The following is an 11,873-nucleotide window of genomic DNA, read 5'->3' on the forward strand; positions in this document are numbered from 1 at the left end:
AAACCCCGTCTTTTACCACGCCACTCGGTCGATGGTGTGTCAGTCTATTTCAATGCCTCGATGTTTGACTCAGCCATTATTGCTCTGTCAAGAACATCTACATACTTCAACAGTTTCAAAACATTAATTCTGTCAAGAATTTCTACATTAAGGCCGCCTTCAAATTTTCTGGCCTTCTTGTAGTCAGTGTCCACCATGTGTGGTGCATAACGGGCAAGTTCTGTAAATTTTGATTCATACTTTGCTACCGACATGGTGCCTTGTTTCAACTATTCAAATTCGGTTACTTTTCTGTCCCTGACACACTGTGGGAAGTATTTCTCAAAGAAGGCTCCCTTAAACTGAGCCCAAGTCATAACGGTGTCGGTGTCACGGACTAGCATCCACCACCTTTCGGCCTCTTCTTGTAAGGTAAAGGTAGCCAATAACACTTTGTGTGCTTTAGAACACGGAAAAATTTCCAATAACTTTTCTGTTTCAAACACCCACGCTTCGGCCTTTAAGGGTTCAAGGCCTTCCTGAAAGGATGGCGGTTTTGTCTTACTAAACTTCTATGTCAGAGCTATTATATCATCATTAACAGGTGGCTCTGGCTGTACTGGAGGAGGTGGGAGCTGTTGGTTCTATTGTTGCAGCCTTAAGTCCTCAGTCAACATTTCCACTGTTCTTTCGAGCCTTGCCATTCTGGCCTCAGATGATTCAGTTTCATCAGTAGTTCTTGCATTATCCATTTCACTATAGACAATTATGGCAATTATAAACATAGGCATTTGCATACTTGAACACATTAACACATTAGCACAGATATTCATGTCATGGCCACACACACTTTTCATGCTCATGCAATGCCCTATTTACTTTTCTAGGACATCCTATAGCTCATTTGGACACGTATGTGCAATATAACTCGTGGTTAAGTATCGCTCTGATACCACTCTGTCACGACTCAAACCCGCTCCTATGGGTTTAGCACCGTAACCGGCCAGTAATCCGAGCTTACCGAAGGCCTGCTTAACAGTAGGACATAATACAGAGTACAGGGGCTCGTGGAAGCCAAAACAGTAATTAAAAGATGTCCAATGAGCTGTGACAGTCTTTATGCAAAAAGACTTTTCATATATATATACAATCAGTACCAAAACAGTATGTACAATATATACAATCATTCAGGACAGAGACTTAATCCCTATTAGAACAGTACAGTACAACATCATTCAGTCTATACAGAACATAAACAAAAAGGAAAAAAACTGAAACACCCCAAAAGCCCTAGCTTGAAGGACTTGGAACCTCTCAGTGAGGCACGTTGGTTGGCTTGACAAAACTGGAGTTTAGCCTGATGCTTCTAACAATGGTCCGGTGCCTGTACACCTACATATATATATGAGCAGTGAGCTAAAGCCTAGTGAATAACATATGCGTAAAGAGGTTAAGAATGAATGTCCTTTCAGTATTGAAAACAGTCATTTATCAGTATATCAGTCATTCAGTTTGTGGCTCATAATTCATGCCATACAGTAATTCAGAAACTATAATAGTCATAAGTGGTACATCAAATAGCAAAATAGTACAGTAGGTCTTAACAGACTGAACAGTCAATGATGGCCATCGTATCAGTAAGCAGTAGTGGTTCCAACATGGGAACCGACAGAGATCTCTGTGACAGTAGCAGTATAGTACAGGAACAGTAGGTTGCTATGAATGCCACGAATACAGTTCACAAATAGGATATCATTCATTCAGTAACAGTATCATTTCAGAAAACAGTACAGTTCAATTGTTCAGAAGATAATCATTATTAAACATATTTTTACAACATTGTTACTCACAGAGTTCTGGGCTACAGATAAGCTAGAGCGTCTCCGGATGCCAATCCTACACAGTTACAGAGTGAACACACACTAAGCTACACAGTTGGGAAAATAATAACTTAATCCCTATCTTGACTCGATGTGGTTCTACATCAATATCCTCATTAAGATGCCTTAAACTAGGCCTAAGAATGCCTAGAATGGAATGAGGATGCAAAGATGCACTTTAAAAATATTTTCAAAATTTCAGAAAACAGAGGTCCTGCTCGAGCGGACATGCAAACAAAAGTATCCGCTCGAGCGTAAACTTTCCCGCTCGAGCGAACTGAAAAAGTACTGGATGTGTGAAAATCACGCTCGATGGCCGCTCGATACCCGCTCGAGCGTGTGACACAAGTCCTCGCTCGAGCGTGCAAAACCCCGTTCGAGCAGACTGTAAACATAACAAAAGTACTAGATACATGAATTTCCCGCTCGAGCGGGAGTTCAAAATCTGAAATTTTCAGATTTGAACCTCAAGCTCAAAATCAAGTTTCAATATACCAAATTTGATCCTTTTGGGCTAATTTTCTAAAAAACACTTTAAAACTCATAATATAACATGATTCAAAGCTCAATTTAAGAAATCAAAACCCAAAGGTAGTTCAATTAAACACAATTTCAAACCAAACTTCAAGAACATACTTCAAATGTAACATGCATGATTTTGATCAACTTCAAAACTTCTAATTCAAGAACAAATGAGCCAATTCTGTCAAAAACAAGATGAATTCATGGACTAAGCTCAAGATATAAACATGCATGTGGGATTTCATGAAGAACAACCTCAAAATGCAAGACCATGCACATTCATGCATGAATTAAGCTCCAATTCAACAATCTACAACCAATTTATGATCTTAAGCTCCTATTTACCATGAACCATGCAACAATTAACTTGAATTCACAAACAAGAAGGTAAATGTCCTACCTTAGGTCTTGAATGCAAGATAAGGGAGCTCAATTATACAAATTCTCTACAATTTCTTCAAGTCTCCAAGCAAATCTCCAACTTGAACTCAATTTCTCTACTCCTCTCTCTCTCAAACGGTTTTGCTCTCTAAAAGGCTGAGGGAAAAGTTGTATCAAAAGTGTATAAGTTGAAAAGAGGTTAGCCTAGATTACTCCACTAGTTGGCAAATTTGTAGATAAGTCAAACTCTTGTAATTTAACTTTATTAAATCTAATTTAATCATACCAAATCACATTTCAATTAAATATGCCATAAAATCACATAAATCCCAATTAGCGTAAAACATTAATCAATTTCAGATTCGGCCGCCGATAAGGCCTTCAATTTGCAGTTTAAAGCATAAAACATGAACAGGTAATTTAACAGTCAACAGATAGAATTGCATTCAAACTAACACAATCAATTAATCAGTTTAATAATTCAGTCAGTCAGTCAATTAACATACCTAATCATAGATTAGCACTAATTAGTAGTGTTATTAGTAAACAGGAGTGAGGGTTGTCACAGTAAGGCCTACGGCTCAACATCTTGGCCTCGCCCGGCTACCTCGTAAGACGTCTCGGCCCTGTGTCATCCCGGATTGACCATAGCTCGGCCATACGTCAGCCCGGATTGTCCGTAGCTTGGCCCAACACGCTAGTGCGGGTCTCACCGAACATCGAATTTCGTCGATGAATAGCTTGGTTGAGCATCTGCAAGCCTCCATATTCTGGTCAGTTTGCCCGGCCCAACGTAATAAGTCGGGGAGCTGTGCTGGTTCAGTCCAGTTAGGCATATAGTTTTTTGGCCCTTGCAAGGCCCAACGCCATATCTCGTGCTGCCGTAAAGCGGCCCATTTGACTGGTGCAAATCTCCCTCTCATGTTTGAAATTTGAATTTATAAAATCAAAAAAAAAATGAAAATGAAAAAGATAAAGATAAAGGCAAAGAAATACAGTATACGTTTTTTTTTTTTCTTTTTCTTTTTCTCTTTCTCTTCCTTTCTCTTTACAAATTCATGATCTAGGCAAAACTTGAAAATGGATGGGTCCATTAGCTCAATTTCATCACCATTTGGTTTAAAAAATACCAAATTATCTCAAATTATAAAGATCTCCAGAAAATATAACAATAGACAAGCAATACAATTCACTCATAAGAAACTCCTTATTTTGATACACAAGCTAAACAGGATCTTCCCATGTTGTGTCTTTTACCTATCAATGAAATCACTTTGGGTGTGTTTGTTTGGACGGACTAGATAAGGGGGGATTGTAATCCATCAGACTGTTAGTCCCGGGATACATTGTCCCGGGACTATTTGGTTGGATTTGATTTGTATCCTATGTTTGTTTAGTCATGGGATTAGATGTCTGGATTGGACTATTTTTAGTAAATCCAATGTTTGGTTAGACGGATTGGATAAGGATAAATGTTCAAAAGACTATTTTACCCTTATAATCTATAATTTATAATTTAATAACACTAAAAAAATTTAATTTATAAAGCCACAATTTTTAATTTATTATTTTCAATTAAATTAAATTTATATTTTATATTTTATATTTTTATTTAATACATAATTTTAAATAACGACAATAAAAAATAATTTTATTTAATATATAAATTAAATTTTCAACAACACTAAAAAAATTTAATTTATAAGGCCATAATTTATAATTTGTTATTTATTATTTTTAAATAAATTTAATTTATAATTTATATTTTTTATTTAATATATAATTTTAAATTAACAATACTAAAAAAAAATTATTTAATATGTAAATTTAATTTTTTAACAACACTAAAAAAATTTAATTTATAAGGCCATAATTTATAATTTATTATTTTTAATTAAATTTAATTTATAATTTATAATTTAAATTTTTTATTTAATATATAGTTTTAAATTAACAACACTAAAAAAATAATTTATAAATGTTCAAAAGACTATGTTACCCTTTTCTAATTGTTCACTAAGTAATAGCATGGAGGGTAAAATAGACATTTCACAAAATAATCCCATGGGATACCAATCCCATGGTTTCTATCCCACAACCCCCCATGGAATAGGATAGTCCCATGTTTGTGGGACTAGTAGTCCGGAGAAATTATTAGTCCGGAGCAAAATTTTTCAAACAAACAATAGACTATTAATCCGGTAAGACTAATAGTCCAATCCCACCCTCTTATCCCTCAAAACAAACCTGCCCTTTGTTTACAAAAAGGGAGAAAAAAAAACATACACAATAAAATTACAAAAAATATGAAGAAATGTACATATCAGTACAATAGGAGTTTATTTCTGGTGAAAATAATGTGACCCCCAAATGAAAACACCATTGGTGAGTCCCATCATATTGGCATATATATTCTTAATACTAGTCCTAGACGCGCAGAAAATTTTACATAAATTTACAGAACACTCACAAAGTTGCATGTCGGACTCACAATAATGTAGGTTTTCAAAAAGTCTATTTACAGAGAATTTTTTCACAGAAACTTACACAGAAGAGAGGCAAGGAGGTGGAGCTCACATATTTCTCTTTTATACAAGTTAATCAAAAAAAATTCTATGCAAGTAGAACATCTAGCAAGTTCCAATGAATTTTTTGTTTTTTTGGGTCTATAGCATTTTTGTTAGTGTGGTTCAATTCTATATATGTAATGTAGATTCAAAAAAAAAAAAAAAAAAAAAAAAAAAGGAAAATTTTGATCTAATCTTCCCTCTCCTTGAGGACACCTCCAAAGTGATTAACCAAAATGTCCACAACCAAAGGTACCAAGTCCTCACAAGGGACACCCTTCTTGTAAACCTCTCCCAAATGGGAGTCACTCCCAATCCTCCCTCCTAAATAAACATCTACTCCTTCAACAACCTTCCCATTTGTGTCCCTAGTCATACACCCCATGAACCCAATATCAGCCACTTGAACCTGTCCACAACTATTTGGGCAGCCTGTCCAATGCATCCGCACCGGTCCCACGACCGATACCCGCCTCTCCACCTCCGCTGTCACCTTCATTGCCCGAGCCTTCGTCTCAATTATCGCCTGCCCACAAAATTGATTTCCCGTGCAGGCTACCAATCCCTTCATTAGCAGGGGTGGCTCGGGCGAAAACTTGTCCTTTAAAAGAGGCTCATTGAGAAAGGCTTCGAGGTTTGAGTTGTGAATATTGGGGATTATGATGTTTTGCTCAACGGTGAGCCGGAGTTCACCTGAGCCGTACTCCTCGGCTAAGCGGGCTAGATCGTCCATATCGTCTGCTTGAACGCGCCCTACCGGAATGTGAAGGCCTACAAAGCTGTGGTCTTGTTGTTTCTGTGGATGGACACCAAGATAGTCTCTTCTCTCCCATTGGTTGTGAACCAAATCTTCAGAAGATGATCTCTCTAGGTCTTGTTGAGGCATTCTCTTCACTACCTCTGCTCTGAATCCTTCAATCCCCTGCATTTCCACAATGAAAATGGACATAAGTGTATTGTTTTGGGTTGTCTTGATGGGCTGCACAAATGACTTGGTTTGTGTAAGAAGCATGGTTTTAAAAATCAGCCAATGGGTATTAATTTTTTTGGCCTCCTCATATCGATACTCTCTATCAATGGGAATGAAAATCGCTTGCATATGCCAATTCATGATATGCATTGCCAAACCCAGAAATTGTGCTGAATGTAAAATTATTTAGATTTTGGAGGGGCTAAAGTGAAATTATATAGATTTTGAGGTACCAATGATGTTAAAGGATGGTGAAAACAAAATTATATAGATTTTGAAAGGGTTCTTTTTTTTTTTTTTTTTTTGTGACGGATGATTTTAAAAAATTAACAACCGGATTTTTGATACGTATGCCTCGATTCCCTAGTATTGTTACAAATTGATACTTACTCATATTCCGATACTGCTATTTAAAACTGTGGTTACCAAAAAAAGGAGGATCACTCACAAGTTCATCAATTAACCACATCATTCTTGTCTTCTGCCTGTGTCCTCTGGTGCCAAGATCTCTGTAGGCTTCCAGCACTGCTTTGCAAACTGGGATCACATCATCTGCTGGAACCCAGGCATCAAGAGGCACTGCCTCTGCACATCGCTTAGGGCTAAAAAATCCACCCACTAGCAGATTGAATCCGAACCGTCCATCCTTCGTTGCAGGCATGTAAGCTAGATCATTGATGTGGGGATGCTCGAACAGATCATGAGAACCCACAACACACACATTCCACTTCCTTGGCCTGCTCAGATGAAAACAACAACAAAAGCAATCTTGTGAACCAATCAAATTCAGGAGAAGGTACACTCGATTCCATGTAGGCCTCCGGTCAGATTGTGCCATGTTTGCACTTTTTCAAAATTAAGGATTCAGATTTTGTTTACCCATTAACCCATTTAATATTGAGTCGGATTTGTCAGTAGAAAAAAATCTAAGCCTATAGTTGACAAAAAGTGTCTACATGGCACAATCCAAGAGTTCAAACTGAACGAGAAATCAAAACTCTAGATACTCAACTCAAAATCCGACTCAAACCCTATTTAAAAAAAATCCCAATTCAATCAACATGGATTAAATTTGTACTTTTATATTTGTATAAGCACCAATCTTACTCTTCCTAACCTAACAGATTTATATAAGCAGATCACTTTGTAAGAAGTATAAAGAAGGGTCAACAGAATAAAATCATAATTATAACCCGATCCAATTTTTCAGATTAGGTTCGGTTCAAATCCGATCTGTTGGCAGGCTTATTTGCAACATTGCAGACACAGTTCAGAGGACTTACAAGTTAGTTAAAACCGGGTTGCCTTGGGAATTAGCGGTGATGAACTGAGACAACAGGTTCGTGTAAGGCCTTGTATCGACAATCTCAAACGGGTCAATCCCTGCAAGAGGATTTCCAACAGGATTCCTAACATTGTCCATTCCACTCTGCAAGCTTGTCAAACCAACTTCTGTAAGGCCTTTCATTATTTCTGGCACATCGGGCAGTACCACGCCACGTATTTGCCAGTTCTGCCTCGTTGTCACGTCCGCGCACCCTTCCTTTCCGTACTGTCGTATAACACTGGCTAGGAATCGAGTCTGTGCACTTGTTGTTACGCCATTTGGAAGCTTCAGTCTCATCATGAATCTACCATCTGATCAGAAAGAAGCTAAAAGTGTAAAAATTTGTGCTGAAATTTCATAAGGTGCATTGGGTTGGAATGAGTTTGTCAATGTTCATTGATTTTCTTTTTGTGTCTTGGCGTCCAGAAAGAAGCTTCGTTTGGTTACCAAGAAAATGTAGGAAAATAACAGAAATCTGAAATTCTGAATCTTAATCCATCCACTATCTAGACTGGATTGGCTTAATTGACTAAGATTTTCATTTTTAGACAAAGTTGTCTCAAGAATGTTTTTGAACTTGTCTGAGAAAACAGGCTTCAATAAGAATATAAATAGAACATAGTGTAGAATGAGAAGATAATTCTGATATCATATCACGGTAGAATTGTAATATTTTGTTTGGCTGAGAGATTTTGGAAGGATTGGAAAAGGAAAAGAAAAAGAAAAAAAATGTGTGAAATTAAGTAAAATGTAAGTATATTTTATTCACATTTTACTTACCTTTTCATTTTTTCTTTTCCAAATATCTTTCTAAATCTCCCAACCAAACACAACCTAATTGTTTAAAAAATTTAAATTGTTATCATGCTTTTGTTCCAAAACTTTAAGCCGTTAAAAAATGAAACGAAAAAACATACATTAAGACTAACAAAGGATCAAATTCACTTAGCCAATGCACTCTATAAATACTATATATTTTAAACATCCCATTATTCAATAGAATAATAATATATAAATAAAAAAATTATTATATAATTTTTGTATATAATTATATGTCTCAATAAATATAATATTTTAATGAAACATCCAAGATGATTTTTATTTAAGAAAATAATATTATTGCATATTTTCTAGAGACATTAATACACAAGTTTTACTTTATGAACTTATATTTTATTAAATCCTAATTAAAATTTTTTGGACTTTCAAGTCTCATTAAATTTTTAATAGTCAAATTGCCCTTCAAACAATGATTGTTTATCATTTATGATTATCTATAACGGAACATGATAATTTGATATTTATTTTGATTTTCAAAACTTTAAAACATCAACTTTCAAATTGAAAAAACTAAAAAAAAAAATTATGTGCAAAAATTAAACTAATATTTTTTTTTGAAAAAATTGAATTATTTTTTGGGCAAAACTGAAAATTTTGTGTATATAAAGGAGCATGATGATGGAACATTGATGTGCAAAAAAAAAAATTAAAATGAAAAAATTGATAATGTTCTTGGTTTTAAAATTAAAAAAAAAAACTAATAAGGTTCTTGGTTTTATTGAATAGTTGAATCAGTTCAATACGTAGAAGGGTAAAAATGTTTAATCTCGTACTATGTTTTTTTTATCAGTTAGTGAAACAATACAATTAGCTGGAATATTATTATACAAAATTGATAATATTCTTAACTTTAAAAATTGAGAAAAACTAATAATATTTTCAATTTTACAAAATAAAATTTATTAATTCAAAAAATCTTAAATAAAATCTGAACTAACCATAACATTTATAAATACAACTTTCAAGTGTTGATTCTATTTGCTATAAAAATTTTCTGTGAGTGGAGTTTCCTTATTAGGTAATATGAAAGGAACACTTTTTTGTGATCTAGCCCATCAGGTCTTTTGTAATTATGATAAGGTATCAAACCAAAGTAGGAAACCCAAATTAGCTAGAAACCAATGATTGTTTCGATTCTCTATTCATTTTGCTCACATCGTCACACAAAATACACTTCACCTTTAAATAGCCCATATTGTTAATAATTGATTCAATGAACATAGACCCAAAAAAATAATAATAATAATAATCAGATTATATTAATCAATAAAAGTTTGGCTTTAGAGCTTACACTGATGCTTCCTCCTATGGAACAAGCCAAGCCATTTGAGCCTAACATCAATATCGTCCTTTGTGATCTTTGATTTCTCAATCTCTTCAAGTGAAATCTTAGCAAGTTCTTCAATACCATCTTCCATGAACAACTTCATGGGCTCTTTCTCAATCTTAACCTTTTCTTGAGGATTTATACCTCCTCTGAACTTCTCTTTTAGTACCCAATACCCTTCTCTCTCCTCCACTCTCGGCTCCAGCCTCCCCGCATCCACCTCCCCCTCCCCTGCCACCGGAGTTGGCTGCACAACTACCGTGTTAGGTGGTGGAGCAGCGGATAGTTTTGTTTTGAATCGGTTTGAATTTGGCAATGAAGGGGACATAAGCCTAATTGAAAAAGATGACATGTTGATAATAAAGGTAGAAAAAAAAGACTGCTAGTGACTAAAGTATCGTATGTATTGTTGTTCACTGATATATCAGTTGATAGTATTCGATACTATTTCAGATCGGTTGATATATGGCGGTGGTGGTGGAGAGAGGTAGGAGAGGAAAAAGATCATTTTGTAGGGAGAGAGTTGGGACCTTAGGAGGAGGGAAGGGGGAGGTGGTTGTGGCCATGTTGATGTTGAAGTGACTTTTGGTTGCCGTCAAGGGTCGTTTATGGAAGGTGAAGGCCAGACCGTTAATCTGTTTTTACCCAAAATGCCCCCTTGCAATTATTTTCCTTTGCCCATGATTTGTGTCGGGGCTAATGAGTCTATGAACACAAAAATGAGTTATAAAATTAGATTCAGTACATAAATTTATAAAAATATTTAAGATAAATTATATTAATTTTTTTAGATTTACAAAAAATATAAAAAAAATTAAAATTTAACATAATTATATTAATATCTTTTTTAATAAAATTAATTGATCAAAATTACTACAAATAGTGTAAAAACATAAAATAATGTTAGTACCATAAATTTGTAATAATAATAATAATTATTATTATTGTTATTGATAAATTGCAGGACACGTGACACTCTCTTACTCATTTAGAGGTTATGAGAAATTATGAATCATTAAACACACGTGAAAGAATGATGGAGAATGTGGAGAATCATGGAGCATAATGTGAAAGAACATAGAGTAAAGTGAAGAAGTTAGAGAAACACATGGCAAGACGGGGATGAAGATAGGAGAATAGGGTAGTAGGAAGTTTTTTCTTACAAATGTTTGCCTATAAATAGCTATTCATGGCTACATTGTAAATGATCCAAAACTCAAATCAAAGACAATCGATTTCTATTTTTCTTGTCATTTATATTTCTTGCATTTTATTTTATGCACTTCCTTTTCGAAACATAGCAGTAGATGTAAATTAATTGTTAGGTTGATTGTTCACTCAATTATCTTTCTTCGTCTCCCTACTTCTACTTTTAATTTTCTTTTCTCTACACTTGGCAATTTTGAAGTCCTCTTCATTAAGACAAAAGAACCGTCAACACAATCGCTTGATAATTGGCTTGAATTTAATCTGTTAGAATTTTTCAATCATTGCTGGCATGCTCACATTTATAATATTTTCTTTCGTAGAAAACGTAAGGCAACAATTTTTGGCACACCCAGTAGGACGTCAAGTGTAAGAAATGAAAAATGAATTAGATTCGTCCATTCCAAATAGCCTAGATGAAATCTTTTGGTATAAACAAAAATTTTGAATCTTCAAGAAGAGATCCATTTTTTTTATGAAACAAACTTTCACTACCAATATGGAAGAGATCCATTACAATATAATTTAGTGGAAGAAAAAAGACACGATTTAATTGGGAAAATTCATGAACTTAATATGGAAGTTCGCCAATGAAATGATGAGTTGTCAACTCTCATTACCAAGTTTTTAACCGAGGCTTTAATGGTCGGAATTGGTAAATTTTTTTAAAATTCTATCAATGTTGAAAATGGCAAAAGAAAAGAATTAATTTCATCAATGGCTCAGGAGGGTCAAAAAATTCATTTTTAAAGAGCTAATTTATGAAAATAACATGGCTAAAAAACATGTTGTTAAACCAAACATGGTTAAAAATAATGTTCCATATAAAGCTTGGGGGTTGAAAAACCTATTCTTAGAGAGTCAAACCATAAAA

General features: G+C 34.6%; 1 protein-coding gene and 1 long non-coding RNA gene across 2 annotated transcripts; both read right to left on the reverse strand.

Moving 5' to 3' along the window:
• Window positions 1-1,095: 1,095 nt before the first annotated feature.
• LOC145819954 (uncharacterized) lies at window positions 1,096-1,963 on the reverse strand. The gene is made up of 2 exons (XR_014360761.1): window positions 1,830-1,963; window positions 1,096-1,371 (listed from the first exon to the last, which is right to left on the reverse strand). It is a non-coding gene; the product is annotated as an uncharacterized LOC145819954 (long non-coding RNA).
• Window positions 1,964-5,069: 3,106 nt separating this feature from the next.
• On the reverse strand, window positions 5,070-10,494 carry NIR1 (nitrite reductase 1). The gene is made up of 4 exons (XM_028218860.2): window positions 9,758-10,494; window positions 7,583-7,937; window positions 6,748-7,036; window positions 5,070-6,251 (listed from the first exon to the last, which is right to left on the reverse strand). The coding sequence occupies exons 1-4, from the start codon at window positions 10,143-10,145 to the stop codon at window positions 5,520-5,522; spliced, it is 1,764 nt and encodes a 587-aa protein (XP_028074661.2). The 5' UTR covers window positions 10,146-10,494; the 3' UTR covers window positions 5,070-5,519.
• Between the last annotated feature and the right edge of the window lie 1,379 nt (window positions 10,495-11,873).

Source organism: Camellia sinensis, chromosome 2 (genome assembly GCF_055761805.1).
Source record: "Camellia sinensis isolate YWXY chromosome 2, ASM5576180v1, whole genome shotgun sequence".
NCBI lineage: Eukaryota > Viridiplantae > Streptophyta > Magnoliopsida > Ericales > Theaceae > Camellia > Camellia sinensis.

What these genes read in the sequence shown, in the direction of transcription:
- NIR1 (XM_028218860.2), bottom strand. Translation starts at nt 10,145, where the DNA reads ATGTCATCTTTTTCAATTAGGCTTATGTCCCCTTCATTGCCAAATTCA. An exon ending in CCATAGGAGGAAGCATCAGT is followed by an intron (nt 7,938 to 9,757) that starts GTAAGCTCTAAA and finishes CTTTCTGATCAG; the next exon opens with ATGGTAGATTCATGATGAGA. An exon ending in AACCCGGTTTTAACTAACTT is followed by an intron (nt 7,037 to 7,582) that starts GTAAGTCCTCTG and finishes TCATCTGAGCAG; the next exon opens with GCCAAGGAAGTGGAATGTGT.